The sequence below is a fragment of the Ciconia boyciana genome, chromosome 3 (assembly GCF_034638445.1).
Source record: "Ciconia boyciana chromosome 3, ASM3463844v1, whole genome shotgun sequence".
Taxonomy (NCBI): Eukaryota; Metazoa; Chordata; class Aves; order Ciconiiformes; family Ciconiidae; genus Ciconia; species Ciconia boyciana.
This window is the reverse complement of record NC_132936.1, coordinates 41,179,387-41,199,330: the sequence shown is the minus strand read 5'-3', so window position 1 is coordinate 41,199,330 and position 19,944 is coordinate 41,179,387. Positions and strand designations below refer to the sequence as shown.

Here is a 19,944-nt window from a genome sequence, read left to right as displayed (position 1 = left end):
TATGACCAGTTTTGGTTTGAAGAACATGCAGCAGAGGCTGAACATGGAAGCTTATGGTCATTTTTGGCATACTGGTTTTACTTATTTTTAAATCTGCAGTTCAAGGATCTGGAAGACATTTTATAATGATGATTCAAATCCTATCAGCTTATAAGCAAGTTAATAATACTGCTTCATCACTTCTGTAGCTTACACAGCCAGTGTTGTCCTTTGGGCTTGCTAGCCTGAATTCTATCATAGTATCTATCTAGAATTCTATCTAGTATAGTGTTAAATATCACACATCAAAGAAGATTAAAACTGGCACAACAATACAGTATTTGGAACGTGAGCATTAATACTGAGCAGTACATTATGCAGGGAGGCTGAGTATTAAAAAACAACATTGCTATTCAAGTCTATCCAGGCACTCAGAAGAACGTATCTATCTCACAGCACTCTGTCATACTTGACTTTGACTCAGTATGCAAAGTTATTGAGGACCAGTTTAGTGGGAACACAGCCATTGCATAATGTTAGAAAGAACAGGTTTATTAAGATCTTGGTGGCACATTAACAGCCTCCCCATGTCAACCTTGCCACGTGGTCAGTTTTCTGCTTGCTAGGCTTTATGAAGCCTAGGAGTTCCAGTTCGGAAACAGCTCGAATGAAACGAGCACTGGGCATTTCAGTAAAGGAAATTGAGTATACTTTTCATGACACATTGATAGAGACACCATTCTCTCTAGGAGGAGAAGATTTCTAAGTCATGGTAAGCACAGATTACACACACAAAATGTTGTGTTGCACACCAAGACTCTTGGAAACAAGGGCAGAGCATGATTTGCCTACAGAAGCACAAATCTAGAATCTAATCAGTATTTCTCTTGCTACATGCATACAGTGTGGCAAGGAAGGAAGAGTTCCTTTACCCACTGCTAAGAGAAGCTTAAAGCCTACAAAGATGCTAATTTTGTAGTCTCTCAGAAAAAGAATTTGTACTTTCATGTCCCTTGACAAAAAATGGGAAGACATAATTATAGATTTTTTTTTGAGGTTTCATAAAACAGCATCACCTTTTCTTTACTGACTATTCACTATACCTTTCTTATTGCCTTCCTGACACACAGCTATATATCCTTGAATTAAATAGAGAATTTAGTTTTGTGTTAGTTACCAGTGGAGCTTGTAAAAAAGGAAAGGCCTTGTACTAAAGGAAAGCTAGGTATAGTACTAAAGCATATTAATATTCTTCCTGTAGTTAAGCCTCTTTTTGTACAATCATTCATCTCTTCTCTGTGGCAGTGCTACTGTGTTATAGCCATGTTTTGGTTCATAATGCTCATCCTTTAAATATTTTGCAGACCTCACTTAAGAATCAGGACAAAGTGAGAAGCAGAATGGATGTTTTGTGGGAACTAAAATTCTCAACTCTAAGGTACTAGAACTCATAGCTTTTACAGAGACACTACTTTTGTCAGCATTTCCCCTACTAATGCGTCCATCTTCCTTGTAATAAACTACTGTCTATTTCTCCATCTGCTCTCTAGGTCACAGCTATCCTATCTTCTGCTCCCCAGTAATGCTCTCCCTCTATACAGCAGCTGTACAACTCTCAGATGATTTAACTGAGTAGAATAGTTCAACTTGTCTTAAGGACTGTTAGGTCTGTTTCAGATCCAAACAGCTCCTATGGACAAAAGCTGCTCTCTTTACCTTGCCACACCCAGCCCAACTATTTTGGCTTATCTATTTCTGTGACATTTTCAGTATATTAAGTCATCTTATTTTTCTGGAATTAGTTATCAGTGCATGTGAAGCTGTATTTTAAAAATCCTGGTTCATTAGTCCTGTAAGCATTTGAATGTCAAACTTGAGAGAAATGAGAAAGGATATTGGATAATATCATCCACCTGGTCTGAGGAAGCTGCATCTGCATTTGGTCCCTCAACTGCCATCACCACAGTTGAGAAAGCCTAGAAAGGGAAAAGCAGCAGAGATTTAACACATTTCATAGATAGACAGAGCTGCATATAAAATAATGAGCTCTGAGCTGATGACTATCGCTCAGGAAGAAGGAGATCTTGGAATAACTCTGAGAATGTCAGTTCAGCAGCAATCAAGAGAGCAAGCAAGGTTACATATTACCATGGCAGGAATACAGAATGAAAGACATCACTGTATGAACTCATGTGCCTGCATTTTAAAACCCAATACAGTTGTGGTCCCTGACCCATTCTCAGAAAAAATACAGAACTGAAAAACATTTGCAAAGCAAGACTGCTTAAACATTCTGGAAACATGAAGGAGATAAGTTGGCTGGGAAGAAATCTATAAAACTGAGGGACAGCAGGAGGCTGTGTAGGAATCTTCTGTCCACTTTTATTTCCCATACACAAACAAGGCAGCAGCAAACAAAAGATACTCGGAACAAGTAGAAGGAGTGTCCTCTGCACTGCATGTAGTTAAGCTACAGAATTTCTTGCCAGAGGATGCTGTGGTTGCTAAAAAGTTACATTGATAATGTAATCCAGGTAGGCTTACGAAATACAGAGAAACCATTCCAGTTTAGGAAACTTTAGAGCTAAAACATGATTGTTAGTTAGGGAACATTTGGAGAATGTATCATATTAATGTATGTTCTCTTGTTGCACTCTCTCTGCTTTTGCTCACAGTATGAGACAGAGTATCAGGCTAGAAGGACCTTTGCTCTTCCCTAGCACAAGCATTCTTCTCCAAGAGCCCCACACTTGCCGAGCAGCAGCACTTGCCTGTTTCCATAGAAGTGTCACAGAATATGTAAAAACAAAGGGGGGGAAAAAAAGGTACCCTTGTGAAGCATAAAATCTAATCTGTGCCGAGCATAAAATAGAAGCAGAAGCAAAAGATTTCATCACAGAGTAATAATGCTGGAAATAAATGATTCACAGTAGTCAGAGGAAGACTGTGGGCTGGTGATTGGAGTTACTGTGTGTTCTTGCACAGGAGGGACTGAGGTATGCCATGATTTAAGCTGTCAAAAGGGCCACTAAAGAAAAGCAGACATACAGCAAAAAGATAAATCAGAATACTAAAAGCAGGTAAAGGCACTGTTTGCATTGTCACATACCTCTAACCAATCAACGAGATTAATCAGTCTGCCACACTCCAAATGAAGCTTATACGCTATGCATATGTCAGGGGCTTTATTAGAAATGCTTCCTCCATCACTTTTCAAAGCTTGATTCTGATGAAAAAAAATGAAGGCAGTAACCTTGATCAGTTTTTAATCCTGAACAATTTAACATTAGATATAGACAGATATAACATTATTTCAGGAAATTCACATGGTAGGTATTTTAACCATATGTTAACTGTGTGTTTAATGGCAAGTTGATGGTACAAAGGAAAAAAACCCCAAACAAACCCAAAAAACAGGAAACAAGAAAACATACTATTAAGAAAAAAATCCAACAAAAAACCACCCAGCTACTTCACTCCTGGTGTTCCTTCTACAATTTTGTATACTTATGCAGTCTCTACTCTCATGAGTGATTATCTGATTAGGCTTTTCCCCAATTCTTTTGCTAGTTCTATTTACATATCAGATAGAAATATTCTGTTCTGTGGATTCAGGAAAAGAAACTAGTCATGATTTGCCTCAGACTGTACTATGCAGAACACAGAAAAATGTCCCCTGCCCCCAAAAGGAAAGAGGAAGTCTTGGTACAGATCTATCAGATGTACTAAAAAGCAAAACTGATTCTCTCATCTCAGAGTTTTATCTTTGAAATGTAACAATCATTTCTTCTGGCTTGAAACACAGCACCTTTAAAGGCAGAAGCCTGATTTCCTCACAGACTATTCTGTATGTCAGGAAATTCAGGTCATCAGCACTGAACCATTTACTTGAGAAGTAAAAAAGCCACTTGAACCAGAAGCAAAAGTCTCTGTAGAGCTGCAGAAATTTAGAACATTTCATATCAGTTCATGATTTTTTTTTCCAGTTTTCAGTCTCATGCACTTTAAGAAGCCAGCTCTCTTAATATGAAAACAACCACCGATCATTCCTTTCAGTTCACAGAAATTTTAGCTAAAATGCTTTTATATGCTAGTGAAATATGCAGCTACTTTTGGGAAGTCTATAAAGCCCTAGGAAGGATATTTTCATAAATGCTTTTCAATATAGGAAAGAAGGTTAGGCAAAGAATATAACTTTGCTCAAGAATCTCTAGCTTACCTTTCATAGATCTCAATCCCTGCAAGTTGTGAGACTCAGATTTGTTTGGACTCTAGCTCTTACGAGACATTTCACAATTTCCAGAAAGCCTAACAATTTTCAAGTTTATTTATTCTGTACAAGGAACACAAAAGCTGCAGACATTAGGTTAATGTCTGCCAGTTCAGTCCAGATGGTCTCCAGATAAACTCAAGAGTAACATTGCTAAACCCTCAAAATGTTACAATCCAGACATTAATTTACCAGACTATAATTCAGGAGCATACCCTAATAGATCCAAATACTACTGTGTTACTAACGGGCACAGGTGAAGTTACACCTTCTGGCTGATCTAGTGGCTCAGCACTATTCTGAGGGATAACCCTGTGCCTTTCTCTTTCCCCTCTGCTACTTCTCCTGACACTGTGGCTTCCTACACTTTGCATTGATTTTCTAATGTTAAGGCCAGAACAGTTATCACAACCAAGAGAGGATGCAACTTCCAGAGCAACTGCACTCTCCTGGAACAGGTTCATCTGAAGAAATTAGTATCTAGCTGGTCCACATGCAAATGCCGAGAATGATCCAGGGAAGATATTACTGATTGTCACTGCAGGGTCTCTGCCAGCACCTGAAAGAATTCAGCCTCACTTGTGATAACTAGGCCAAGTCTTTACAGCATAGTGGGAGGGAGCTGCAGCCATGTGCGGGGAAACCTCAGCTTCCTGAGGTGGCAGCACATGCGTTGTCCCCAGGAGGAAATAACTAGACTGACAAGCAGGAAGCTGCCCTAGAACAAGCAGCCAGTTGTGGAACCACCTGTACAGCACAGAGGTGCTGCTTCAGAAAGTGAAGAGTATGGGAGTGGGAACAACCCAGAACACTGCTGATGAGGGGTTTCTGTTGCTTGACCCTGCCCCGAGAGGCTAGACAGAGGACAGACTGGTACCTTGCCCTGGAATCAATGTTACTAACTTTCCCAAGGACCAAATGCTAGTATCCCCTTTCCCTGATACAGGAGCTTAATTGCAACTCGAGGATTTTAGTTTCATAGCAATCAAAGTAGCTTCATGGGTAATAGGGCTCATTCCTTGAGATCAATGTGAAAAATCACACTTCTTATCCAAGGTCAAGAACAAAACTTGCACAACCATCTAAACCCCAGGAAGATCCAAGATCAGATTTCCTTGCACTGGCACAATACTAAGCAGTGCCTTGCTGGTATTCCAAGTTACAACTTGTTGAAATTTCAAGGGATCAGTGAAAACAGAATTACACTTTTTTGCGGGTTCCCCCTCCCCCCCCAGGATAAGTATGATCCTTGGTTCACATTTTGCTAAATAAATAACTGGACTGGATTCCTGTAAGAAATGCATCACATATTTATCGTTTGCTGGTACTCCACTGAAGCAGATCCTTTTCTGTCCTAGCCTTCTGGAAGGAACAGCTCTAGAGAACTTTGCTCTGGTCATGGCCCAGAAAAGTACAAGCCATGCAGAAGACATGGATACAATTAAGAAAAAATATCTGACTCACATGGATTAAAGTGCTAAGCAAGGTACTCAGCCAATACTGCTGCTGTTAGAAACTGTGCCAAACCTTCACAATCTACTCAGAAAACATCAGAAATATGTTAAAGTATGTCAAAGAACAAAGTGCAGGATGACAGAGGGCTTTAAATCCTGTCAACTCATCAAAGAGAATACTTATTAAACACATCAGTAGCTAGATTTTGCTAGCTCTCCTCATCTATATTTTTACAGGTTTTCTGAAAATATAAATTACTGAGGTTCATATTAGGTCTCTTTAATGGTAGCCCACTTGCTAACTACTGTTTTCACAAATAAGCTCTTTAAGTGGTTTTAGAAATAACTCCTGCACACAGCAAAACTGACAACCCTCCTTCAAACAGAGGCACAGTGCCAACAAACCCAATACGAATCAGGTTGTAGATTTCAAAGACTGATCTTTATCAAGTATAGTTCCTGGTAAGTGTTGGCTTTGACTCAAGTAACATATAATCACTCAGATACAGGTACAACTGATGTTTTCTTCAAAACTGTAATCACATTTTTAAGGGAAATGTTAGGGCATGAGGATAACTCCAAGTAGCACCTATAATCAAGGACAAAACCAAAGGTATGTTCACTCCTTTTCCAAATCCCACTGTATTCCCTTCTTTCGGTCATCCTGTGAATTTGATTTATGAAAGAAGTGGAAAAGGGGCTGCTTTTCTTCTCTACCCAAGGGCAGGGTTAACTAATAGAATCCATGACAATCCTTTTTTTGGACTCAGAAAAGACAGGATGTCAATACACACCAGATATTAAAATAAATGTAAAAAGAGAAACAAAGGACTCCTTTAAATATGCTGTATTTAAGCTACTGTTAATGCCATCACTCCACCTAACAGAGCCTTCACCTTACAGCTAGTCTACAGAGTGAGGACTAAGCACCAGCCCTGTGAAGAAAGTCTCTGGAAAGAGCCACAGACACTGCATTTTTCCCCATGCACAGTCATCCCATTCGTAATGGGAGGACAAAATGATTTTTCTGCTACATCTACAGGAGAAAGAAAACATCATGACTGGAACAGGCTCTGGAAAATGGGACTCCCCATATAAAACTCTTTCCATAATTAGCTGCTTTATTTCAGCCAGACAGATTCCCTAGCTCTTTGCAGAGTCCCCAGTTGCTTATCAACACTAACTTGCTGGTTCTCTGCAAAACAGCTGGAAGTGTGCTAAGCTTCATGAAACAGCAAAACTAAGCCTTACACATCATCCTCCTGTGCAGCCTTCAGAAACTACTCCAGCACCACAAACAACTCACTTGTTTCTTACCTTCAGGTAGCAGTATGGGTTATTTAAAGCTGTATGAAGTGCAGTCCTTGGGGCAGCATTCAAGTGCCCACGGAGAACACTGGCTGTGTTGAAATACACTATCTCATGCAGAGTCTTGTGGTCTGCAGGAACAAGGTAATTTCTGAAAAAGCAACATGAGGTATGGGGGAAGGAGGGGAGATACAAGCTTTACCTTAAGGGAAACAACAGAAGTCTACTGCAGGCAGAGACTACAAGAATGTATGTTTCCCAACCAGTACAGACAAATCTCTGAAATAAGGAGATGAACAGCACTGAAATCAACTTTTAAGCAGGGAAGTCAGTTATCAACTCTACATCTAATGGGTTTAGCATAGAACTCTAGCTGGGCCACTGACAAAAAAATAAGGGCAGCATCTGAAATGCTAACACGTGTCATGTACTCTACTCCACGGATCTTGCTTATCTGTCTCGAGGCCTCCTGATGAGTCTCTGCTCATCTTTGTCTTCATATGTGAAGCTTTTTTCTTGGCACAGTCATACTTCTGTTAGCTTCTCTGCCTCACCCCTCAAGGCTCTGTAATTTACCAGTGCCTTCATCTATTCCCCCACCCCAAGCCTTTCACATTTTCTGCTACAGAGCTGCCTCCAAAACCCGATCTGCTACACCTTGCTCACCAAAACAGTTCCCAAAATGGGTAAGATATGACACTTGACATCTATACGGTTTTGTAAGTAGAACAGATCAGCAAAGATTAGGGTAAAAACTTGACTTTATTTTGCCACATATACCCAGTCCTCCCTCAACTTTTTTCTGTAGCCAAAATAAGTTGGTCAATTAATGTGCCAATTAGTTCTACTAATCTGTGGAAAATAGATTTTTTTTAAATTTTATTTTCAGAGCCCTCATCAAAGAAAGAATAGGAAGGAAAAAAGTGTGCTTCATACCGCAGGGACCAAGACACAATTTTGACAAGATTAACATGTTAACACATTAGCAAAATTTCTGTTGCAACTTATGGTGCAAACTAATGCAGGAATATAAAACAGGAAAGCTCACCTTACAAGACTGTCTATATAGTCAACAACTTCAAAACGAAGCATTTCAAACTTTGTCAGTTTCTTAGACCGCCTTGATTCCTTCAACTCCAACAAAGTCTTTAAAAAAAAGTGGTGCATAAAACTACATGGGAGGTAGTTATTCTCTGGAGAACATAAGTTATATGTTTATCACATAATTAATTTTTGCTGGCATGTCTTCACTGATGATGTCTGAAAGTGTGATCGTGCAGTGATTTTTATTTAGGCCAGTGTATTCAGTTCTCAAACTGGTAGGAGTTTGGGAAATTCAAAGAAATGTGTGTTAAGCAGAATGTGTAATTTACAAGTTACATAAGAAGAAACCCCCTAATGTGCATTTTAAAATCCTGGTTTATGACAGATATTTTCTATAATTTTCTATGCGTCGGGTGGGCCTCACATACATAGTTGGTACTTATTCATTAATTGTTAAGAAGAGTTACTTACATGCAACCTTTACTCAGAGCTCCAGCAAGCTGGGAAGAACTAACCACGGGCAATTACATTTTAAAAGATTCAGTTAAGGAACTAGTCAGTAAAGCCTACACAGGCCTAACCTTCTGAAGATGATAAAGGTCTGTCTTCTTCTGGAGCTCCTTTTGTGACGATACGGACACATCTCGTTCTTGGAAAGCTTCTGCTACTAGAAGAAAACTAATGTTTGATACGTGGGGTAAACTTTTCCTGACTACCTATATAAACCCCCTAACCCAAGCACTCTGAGACACGTTCAGTTACTTGTTCACATAGACCCAAACACAGACAGCCTGGAGTCTTGCACCTTGAAAAAGATTGTTAAAAAAGGAGTCTGAAGAGCAGCTTAACCAACAGTAATTAAGTAACTGAAGCAATTCAGCCCTGAGCAAAGATCCGGCACAAGCCTTGCATATCACCTGAATTCTGCTTATGTCACCCTAGGTCATACTCTGAACATTTCTAAGTTGGTCAGATTAGGACTAGATACTACTGATGTTTTAGGAGTGTTCAAAAAGCCACACACTGCATTTTTTTTCCTTCTCGTGCAAAAAAACACTAAGTAAGAAATGAGTTCTCCCTACTTAACCCAGAAACTGCAACCAGAGCAGCAAACCAAAAGTGTGCTAAGGTATTTCCTTGTCCAGTTTTATTCTCATCTTAATTTATAACAAAATTTTGTTTTCATAGCCATGTAGTTTGTTGATCAATTGCACCAATAATTAGTAATTTTTAAGTAAAAACAAAGAAACAAAAACTCCCAAAGCACAATCAATGCTAGGATGAGTGATAATCAAAACAAAAGGTAACTAGATTTCTTGCTTTACTTATGAAGATGGTAATAAGATGGCGATTCCACCTACAGCTCACAGGTACAGCTCCAATCAGCCATGACAATCATGATATATAAAAGCTTTTTGGTGACCTACATAGAATGAGTTGCCATTTTCCAGTGCCCTGTGGACATTTGTATTTACATTGAAGGCTTCGAAACAGAGAACTTCCTCTCTCCACTACTACACCAATATATTTTGAAATATTTTTTATCAAATCCTTCAACTCAAAATAGACTGAACATATGGATATTTTGTTTCCTCAAGCTTCATGTTTTTATTTTTTCCAGTTCATTAGGCAGTTCAGAAGATGGACTTTGTTGTTAAAAAAACCCCAATAAATTTTGGACTATTCTTTCACTCTAAGGGCTCTGTGGGGGATTTGGGTACATAACATTTTTGGCAGACTTCTGAAAACTCCTGCTAAAGATCAACACAATCACAGAAACATACAGGAAGAAGTCACCTAACTCAGCAACCTATTCATGTAAAGTTTATCTTAACTTCCCCTTCTCACTTTTTCATTATAGCTTAAATCCGCTTTGAAAACAAACAGATCATTCATGGATTCATTAGACGATCTCTGCTTTAAAAACATCTTCAAATCCTAACTGAAAATAAAAACTGCCTTTTTTGTTTTATAGTTCTGCATGCCCCTGAATTCCCAGAGTTGTTCTTTTTTATTAATTCCCTCAAGGTAAAAATCCAACTACTTAAAAGCCTTTTGTTTCAATTCTTTTTTTCCAAACTAGATGAGCCTTTAGGTTTTCCATCATAGTTCAGATTCTTCAGCGCTGGTATCTTCAGCGACATATACAGCTTTTTCAAAGTGATCACCTATTTCCTGTACCACAGTCCTGCTATTACCACATCTATTCAAAAATACATGGTACAGGCAAGAGCCGATTCTTCTAAACAAGCCTCAGTTAACCCTAGAGCATTACATGACTGCTTTAATTAATATTAGATTGCATTTGGTGGCTTATTGCCTACTTGTCCAAATGCTGGGTAGCAACCACACTGATAATGAACTTCATTTAATATGCATAAAACAGACCAGATGATAACCACTTTATCTTCAAAAGGGAATCATAGGGGAGCACTTCTCCATAGTTCAGGGGAAGCGACGAAATTCCTGTTCCAGAAGAATGCTGGAATATGTCACATTCCAATTTCAGAAGGCATACGGCAGTTTCTGTTAACCTGCCTCTGAAAGACAGAAGGCTGCTACTCATTTGCCTTACTAAACTTTCAAATATGTCCTTTACCATGAACAAATATATGGGCCTGACAAGTTAACAGCATGTCAGCAGAGCCCTGACAACTGGCACTGGATGTCCTAGCTCTTATATGAATTTAACTGAAGGTGCAGGTGAAATAATTTTATATACATTTGGATTAAGTACCATGTCATAAGGAATTCTGCTCCTATTTATCTTTCAGTATCTGTTTTTATTTGTTAAATGTTTTTAATGATTACAACATCTGGTAAAATGCTCAAAAGATACGTATGACGGATTTAGTGAGTAATGTTTGCTGATCTGTCCAATTTCTTATCTTAGGTCACTCCTCCATATTATAAAAAGTATGAACCACATACCAATAAAAAATATAAACACCTCCTAATTTTGTGCGTGTATTTAAAAAAACAGTCCTGAAAAATCTGATGGTTTGATACAATGACAGGATATCACCAGGGAAAATGATACCCATTGGTCAGATTATAAAACAGATTATATAAAATATAATCTTCAACGGAATGTATGATGGTACACACCCACCTTCTAGTTTCTGAAACTGGGTCAAGAACTCCTTCAACTTCTCTACTGTCTTATCAAACTCCTTTCCAGAAGATGACACAAAAATTTCCACACATTGTTGAAGCATGGTTACCAAATCAGACTTGTTCAACATCCTAAAAGACACAATTGTTGGGTGAAGTTAAAATGCAGAATGATGAAACAGCTTTCAATGTCCTTAGTTGAAAAAGAGTTTAAAAATAATCTGAAGAACTCCTTTTAAAAGAGAAAACCTCCAAGATTTCAAGCATTGAGTCTTGCAGTGAAGTCCATTTTTTCCTTGCTGTCATTAACAGAAAGAAACAAATCAACTTGGGTAGATGTCCTTCACATTTTCCTGCAGAACTGACAGTGAAAGCTTTTCTGATATTCTACTTAAAAACGCTTGCTAGATACAGAGTTATAATTTTTGAAACTGTGAGTCAGATTTTAAAAAATAATTAAAAAAAAAGTATGGTAGGGTTCATAACTCATTCCCAAGAATGGTAAATGAAATGGTAAAAAAAAAAATATATCAGATTAGTATGTATTCACACATCCACAAAATCCATTACTCTCTGTGATTCAGACTGATTCTCAAACAAAATCAGAATTCCTGTTTTCTGTATTTAATTGCTATAACCCCAACCACCACTAGAATCCCAGAATCATTTAGGTCAGAAGGGACCTCTTGAGATCACCTAGCCCAACCTCCAGCCTAGCATTTACTTACTTTTAATCATGTATTAGGGCATTTTATAAATGTCACCAAGCACTGCTCAGTCTCGGAATCTTCACTGAAAAGATATCAAAGCAAGTCGTTGCAAATATCCATAAGTGAAATCCAGAATTACAGTCATTGCATCAAGCCAGTACCATTACACATGCATGTAATTTTTTTAATGCTGTGCGAGAGGCTGCCATTGCTAAACACTGTGGTTCTGAACAATCACACATTTGTAATAGTTGCTGTTACTAGAAGCACTTCCCAGCCTATTCTTGTATTTTTGCTTTGTCTTATACAAAACAAAGGTGCTAATAGTTTAAGGATTTTAGAAGACACAAACACAGCTACACAAAAAAGGGAGCATGACAAAAGAATGAAATGATGGTGATCAGTGTGTCAGGCAGTGGGTGTCCCTGTCAGCCACCTAAACATTGACTAAGAGAGATTTAAGGAAGAATTTAGAAGAGGCTCAGGAAGCTTTATGGATGTCTGGAGGGGCAATTGCAATTTGAGCTCTAGTTTCTAGCTGGCAGTTGATGCTAAATGCTTCTAAAGGCTAGAATTTGAAACTTCCGTTTATCCAATTCAGGGTTATGGATTTTTGCAAGTCAGGTGTTGCCTTCAGATACGCTTGTTTTGTACAGAAAAGCATAATGAGTTAACAGAAAGTGTGACCTTGACCACACAAAAGGCTAGAAAACATTTTGAAACTGTCTGGTAGAATATAATGGGTAAACAAGATAGCCTTCTTCCAGGGCAGAGAAAACACTGCAATAATTAAACACCGAAGATGGAGAGAGGATAACCAGATTTGGAGATCTGTATTTTAGTAATATTATTCAAAAAGAAGCTGCAAGTTCTAGAAAAACTTATTTACGACAACAATGGGATTACAGGGCCCAAAGAACAGGCAAGAGGATGGTTATCACATATCAGGAAACAGTAAAGGATCCTTTTCAACCTTTTGGGCTTGTGATTACTGCAAGGTATGCCAGGTATCAGAGAGCGGAGCTAAGATTTTAATTCAGTTAGGAGACAGGCTTAAAGCAGAAAGGAAGATCTCAGATCATCCAAAGACAGTAAATAAATCTGTCTCCGATTATTCAGAGACAAGTTATGAAAGAGAAGAAAGCAAGCTGGGATGAAGTCCATAGAAACTCCCTCTGAATGCTGAAGTGGGGAATCATCTGAAGAAGTGATAACAGAGATCAGTGCAGAAAAAGCAGAGACAAGAGAAGTATGTGTAAAATGGAAAAAGGGAGTTAAAGAAAAAGTTAAAAGCTGAAAGAATAATAATCACAGCTAGAATCCCAAGTATTTGAAGGAATCGTGTTGAAGGAGTTTTGTTAGAAAAATGACAGAATTCCTGGATTAAAAAACAAAAACAAAAGAATCATTTATGAAAGGAATGACCATTATCGCTGTATTTCTATCAGAAGCTGCCACAGTGGGAGCCAGGGCCAGAGGAAAAACAGGAGGGAGATGAACAGATAAGAATAAAGGGGGAGCAAGACAGAATCTGATGGCAGCATCAACTTTGAGATAGAAGAAAATTAAACATAAGAGTAGAAAAAGGAGAGGAAAAAAACAGCCAAGAGTTATTAGAGGTTACAGAACAGACAGTACAGGAAAGCAAAATGACACGTTTGTGGGCAAGTGGATAGGTGATTGAGTGCTGTCAAGATTCAGGAGAGTCAGAGAAGGATTAAGAAGGAAAGACTGTAGAAATGACAAATCAAGCATGTAATCCTTTCAAAGGGATGAGGGTAAAGAACATAGCGCAGTGGCGGTGTGTAAGAACCACTCAGTAAGGCAAAAGGTACAGTTTGAAGAGTATGTTTCCTTGTGTATATAAGCCCAGAAAGTTATCCTCCACCCACCAATGACATGATTATTCTATTCAGTTTTACTGTTAGACACATCAAACCTCACAAGCTCAGAGGCTCTTGAAGAGGCAGTTATGGTAACGGCATTGCATCAGCTCCTTGTGCGACAGAACTGATGTATTATTTGAATGAACATAGCTATCAGGAAACAGCCACTTGCCATGATAAAGCACATTTAAAAGTCTGTAGCTGCAACATTGCAATTGAAGGGTTTTCTATTAAGAAAATTGGCTTAGATTACTTTTCCACTTTAAACGCTGACAGACAACACAAGTGTAGGCTCTCCTAAAGTCCTAAACTCACAATAACACAAAAAATTAACTCAGTCCCTGTACAAACTGTTAGACAAAGCAGGTAGGGGGGAAGCAGTAAAACAAAAAAATAAGAAAGGCCTCCGCTACTCATTTGGAACAGATTCAAATTTTCACAACAGATTCAAATTTAGGCCAACTAAAACTAATAATTTGGCTGATAATATCTAACACAGTCATACTTTAAAAGACAAAGCCCGACTGATGTCCTCATTCACACACAGTAATTTCAGTGGTTTCAGCATAATTACTCAGGGCATAAGAGATATTAGAACCTGGTTGAGTTTCATGGAAAACAGTAGAAAGACAAAATGAAAACAGCAGTCAATTATACTTGCAAACAATTCTATAACTAGCTGTGAACAAGTAATATCCTCAGCTTTAAGTTCCAGAATAAGAGATGACTGATATTCTCTATGTGTACAGTGGTATTAAAACAAAATGGGAAAAGAAAAGAAAAAAAAAATCACCTTGCTAGCTGAAGACATGACTCATACTCCTTTGTCTCCCACACTCGGTTTTCCAAACATGCACAGTGCAGCTCCCTGATCTGTTATGCAGAAAGTGAAGAAAGGATAAAGTGTTTTACAAACAAAGCAATGCGGAACTCTTACAACAAGCTTTTCAAAGTAATATGTAATTCCTTTGGAGCTTGTTTCCCAGAGATGCAGAATGATTGCAAAAGAAATGAGAGCATTTAGTATCTTACAGAACTAAGCTCCTAGTGTTGCTGGAGTCTATGTGTTGCTCTGCACCCCATTTCAAACAACTAACATTCACATGAAGATAACTGCAGAGAACACAGAGGAAGTCCAATCAAATGCCCCAGCTAAAACATCTTTTTATTCTCAAATACTGGGACAGTTCATGCTGATTTTATAGTTAGGGCCAGATTTTAATAAGTGTGCAATACATTGAGAACCAACAGACAAGTAGTGCACATGCACAGAATATATTGCTCTTCTAGTGGAAGAAGAAATTGCTTAGCATGAGAAGGTGGATTTAATGACATTAGAGCAGTGTGGCTAATTAAGAGCAATTATCACTGTTCCCTTACTATCATTTTTATTCTGTATAGAAGGTTGCTAAAACTCAGTCTCTTCATCTGAATTTGACTAGTGAGCTAATAGGTGGTAGAAGACTATACATTGTCTGCAATGCATACAGATAATCACAGATGTGGGAAAGTCAATGTGCGGATTCTTTTGCTGATCTGTGCGTCTGCCTCCTCCTGGAAATTCCTTCCTGTTGACTGACAAGGTATCATCCACCCCACTAAAGAAACCACATGCTGTTGCCCTCTGCCCATAGCAAGAAAGCATCTGTCTCCATTTTAAGAAGTAGGGGGCAAAGCAGCAGAATAGCAAACAAAGAGAAAGAATAAATACTTATTCAGATGTCATACTTTGAAACACCCCCCCCCCATGTTTCACTAAGATGGAATAACAGTATGTCACCTGCTTGCCCAAAGGATACTTTGGAAGAGAAGATGTGAAAACATGAAGACATCTCAGAACTGGAACATAATTTTCATGGTAAACATGCAAGTCCTCCAGCAGCTTCTGGATTGTTTCCTACAGTGACAGAATAATTGTTTTAAAAGTCATTCTGACATCCATTTATTTAAAACTCTCATGAAGAGTCATAAAATGACTCTGAAGTTTTGACATTGTGGTGTGCTATGATTTAAATCACCAGTGTTAAATAAAGACCACTCTGCAAAAAAGCTGTGTTTCAACAGTTCACTGCAACCACATTGCATATTGTTAACTTTACTTTCTTCCTCCATCTCACTGGAGAATTGTTATTGATTAGCATTATTATTTTACTATTTTCAACTATATTTAGCCTTTAGATTTGGTATGTCATCTCGTAAAAATGAGACTATACACTATACCTTTAATAGGCAATGAGAAATTATATAGCTACTTTTACTCAAATTCTTATTATTTGCATTTTTGTATTACAAATGCATTTAAAAATGTATTTCTTGTATTGTGGGTGGCTGCTGTTTTTACTAGTTAGGTATACATAAAAAGACCAGTTCCCAGAAAAGAAAGAAATATGCAGTTGCTGCTCCTATGTGCTCTTAATTTGACTTCTGTTTATTCATAGACTGAGAACTGCAGAAAGAAAAAAATAATCATGTATTAGGAAAAAGAAATTATTAACTGCTGCTACTGAATTTACTGGATGACATCTCACTATCTCTAGCCTCCCATGGAAGCATATGTAACACTTGCAGAAAACCACACTCAAAATTTTTGGTAGCTGTATTAAAGTACTTTGGGCTCATTACATTTAAGTTTGTGAATCAGAAGATCTTCTCTCACCTGTCTTCAGTCAAAGATAAAGAGGAAAAAAACAAAGGATTATCTACATATTTTATTGCCATTTTCCTCAACTCTGAGCAAACTATTCCAAATGGAAAGAGAAAAATAAAACAAGCCACTGAAGTTCTCTAAAGTTAAACTGAAACAAAGAGCATCAAAGATTAAAAGTAAAAAAAAAAGGCAAAACCTTATCTGCCAGCAATATAAGGAAGTACTGACATATGGAAAGATTAAGTATCATACTGCAAAGACGGAAAGTAACAAAGACACTTAGTGCTGCAGAGAGCTTTCTGATGTTGAAAAAGTTCAAAATGATTAAAAACATTAAAGACATTTCTCCCCATAGACTTTTTATCTATTAAAATTTAAGGGCCACTGACATAATAATTGTTTAAATGACTTCCAAGACTTTAGGGTAGACACTCACAAGTTTGTATTTAATTCTAAGCAGGATCGTTAAAAAAAAAAAAAGGAAAAAAATTATGCCCATCACAAAAAAAGCTGAGAGAAGAAAAAAGTTCTCTTTAATGCTGCTACATCAATCTTATTTCCCCAAACCCAGAGTATTATAGCATCTATATTTCCCTCATCTTCTTTCCCAGCTCAAGACAGATGTAGTTAATATATATAAATCACAATGCAATAGTACTATGTATTTTGCCAAATAACGGAGTGAAAAGGCATATTCTGTTTTAGAAGAATTTGAAAACATTATTAGAAGACTATGCAGTGTTATTTCCATAAATATAGATCGCCACATTTACAAATTAAATTTGCCATGAAAACTTTCAGAGTTGTAAGTAATTAGGATGTAAAATTGCTTTTAAAACTGATTATTCTAAATAGGTGGAACTCTTCCCATAGTTATTAAAAAAAGTGGTAACAACATGGAATATAAATTGCAGCTGACAAAGGGTATTGCAGGTTTAGGTGCTAAGCTTGAACAGCAAGTTTACCTGGTCCTGAACATGAACAGTAAATTTATATGAAGTAGTACCACAGTGACTTTGAAAGCGTTTCCAAAGTTGGGAATGATACGGTAGATTAGTACAACATACAGAATAAACAGCATCTAATTAATGCAGTAAGTAGGGCCTTTTCTCCCCAAGCAGACTACACTGCCAGCTTGGCAATGCAGTAATAGCCCTACCCCTATTGTAGAGACTAAAACAAGTGTCTTCAATTAAAATTTGTCAGAAGCATCATATGCACATAAGCACAAGAATTCCAGCTTCCTTCCCAAACTTACAGGGTGAGGCTTGTGAAATAAGGGGTATATTGTTAAACATATAAAGTTTAAAACATATAAAGTTTAAGTTGATGAGCATTCAATTTTCAAAGTAGCAGCCCATTACATGGTCTTTAAACTTTAAACAAAGAAATAGAGTTTCCGCTGCTCACTCCCACTCCTTCCCTCCTCCTGTTGTTTCAACAGAAGCATTTATGCACCTGCAGAGTGAACTGTGTTGGGGAAATCATTCTGCAGAAAAAACCCAGCAAAAAAAATTCCCATGTCTTGTCTTTTTGGTCAGGTTACTTTAAGTCGATTGTTTCTCTGATTACATTCATTGCACAGCCACACAAGCAGTTGTGCTGGCACATCTGCTGAGGTGCATATAAACAGCAAGGGAACAGCAGTAGCTTAAGCTATTTTTGCCACTGAAGACTATGGATCGTAAAATCATGTATAAATCATGTCTCACTTTGACTACTGTAATTGCACTGCACTTGCAAACTTGCCAGCTACCAACCTCTCTTCCAGCCATTACCATTGCTCTTCACACTTGAAAAGTCCTTACAGACCAGGAAGCTCTGCTAGGATAAATTAATTGCTTTATCTCTAGTAGTACCATCTGCCTGACAGGTTAGCTATACTTGAGATTAAGAGTCCGGAGAAACCCTTCACCCTGAGCAATGCTTCTACTGGGTGTGGTTCAGCTGGTGAAAATAACCAACAGATCTTTGTTGGTGAATTCCTAAAGAGCTCACAATAGTAGTAGCCTGACTTTAATCACTTGACAAAACTTCAGATAAACATGTAACAAAGTTTTAATCCTGTACGACATCTAGTGTGAATGTGTGCCTCAGGACCCAGACTGCCCTACTGAGTTCAATCAGAAACTACACAGAGGGTATGGAGGCTTAAGAGCTTATGAAATAACCTCCAAGATTAGTTACTCATTCTGCGAACACTTCACTGACTTTCCAAGAAAGTCAGTCTGAGTAAGCATTAAAAGACCACACCATAAATAAACCTTGTAATCTTCTTTTTAAGCAGTTATATTTCTACACATAGGTAAAAGTTGGTGTAAGAAAAGTTGTGCAGCTTTGTATAAAGGTACACCTGGCAATGCTAGAGATTTGGAATTTTGACCTGCTGATCCTAATTACTGGACATGAAGCACAGTATGTACTGTATGAAAGATGTTATACAGAACCATACATCTTAGTCTTGTATTTTATTATGATCCACAAACTAATATATTGGGAAAGTTATTTCTGCTCTCCGAAGAGATTTTTAAAATTTTACCTTTAAGAAGCTGTCTGCTGTCAGCAGTGCAATCTGTTTCTCTGATACTTGACTTTCCACATACCTGATGGCAAGAAAAAACAAGAACATAAAAATTATAATGTAAAATATGATTAAAGATTATAGAGTTTAAAAAGTTCAAAAAGTTTATGCTGCTATAAGGATTTCTTTGGAAAGATTCAAAGAGGGACTGTCAAATCCAGCAAGTTGAAAGGCCACTCCAAAACCCTAGAGATTATGCTCCAAGTCAGCTTAACAAGTTCAAAAGTTATTTATGATTATTTATCGTAATAGCTTGTTTCTGTATTAAGAACAAGAGGAAAAAAAAAAGTTCAAGTGATTACACATCACAGAAGCTGAACTCTCTAGACCAGAAGATTAAGGCTTCCTGACTGTCCTCCTTTTGATCAATTTACCTTTGCTATAGAAACATACACACAAGTGATCTACAGTTTTCACAGAGCTACACTTACAGATTCCTTTTATCTTTTTTAAAGCTGACTAAATACAAGATTGACCAAAAATTTATCTCCCCTCTTACCTTCTAAAAGAGGGCAGTCTTCGAATGTTTTCACACTGATCATGTGATAAAGAATTTACTCTCTTCTTAAGGTCTACCAGTTGGCAACACAGTACACTAAGAGGCTGGGAATAGAAGTGCTCCACAATACAGAGCTGAAAAACAAAGCAAGAACCAGTGATGTTAATAAAAATTAATCCTCCCTGTTATATCTAACTTTTAATGCTTTCTTATTACTATAGTGCATATACTACAATGGTAATAATGGTATTCCTTTAAAAAAAATAATTCATTACAGTTCATAAATATTCCATAAGTCACTACAGGACACTGATTATTCAGTTTTAAATACAGTCACATAATTACCTTTTTTGCTGTATGTGGTATTCATTTTCAGTACCTCATCTTTCCCCCCTCTTACAAAATGATAACTATAGCTTGTCAAATATTTTCTATTCACTTATGTGAAATAC

At 37.6% G+C, this 19,944-nt stretch overlaps 1 protein-coding gene across 2 annotated transcripts in view; it reads right to left on the bottom strand.

The window, feature by feature from the left end:
• Positions 1-510: 510 nt before the first annotated feature.
• ORC3 (origin recognition complex subunit 3) overlaps positions 511-19,944 on the bottom strand; it is a 36,627-nt gene continuing 17,193 nt past the window's right edge. Inside the window, exons 10-20 of one of the 2 annotated variants that reach the window (XM_072855425.1) lie at positions 19,493-19,626; positions 18,952-19,015; positions 15,546-15,662; positions 14,559-14,638; positions 11,168-11,301; positions 8,637-8,719; positions 8,060-8,157; positions 7,021-7,162; positions 3,089-3,205; positions 1,876-1,955; positions 511-658 (exon numbers count right to left, since the gene is read on the bottom strand). In XM_072855425.1, coding sequence (XP_072711526.1) covers positions 553-658; positions 1,876-1,955; positions 3,089-3,205; positions 7,021-7,162; positions 8,060-8,157; positions 8,637-8,719; positions 11,168-11,301; positions 14,559-14,638; positions 15,546-15,662; positions 18,952-19,015; positions 19,493-19,626 — 1,155 coding nt within the window. In that variant the 3' untranslated portion in view covers positions 511-552. Of the gene's footprint in view, positions 659-1,875; positions 1,956-3,088; positions 3,206-7,020; positions 7,163-8,059; positions 8,158-8,636; positions 8,723-11,167; positions 11,302-14,558; positions 14,639-15,545; positions 15,663-18,951; positions 19,016-19,492; positions 19,627-19,944 lie in introns of both variants that reach the window. The other variant, XM_072855426.1, reaches the window with a different exon arrangement.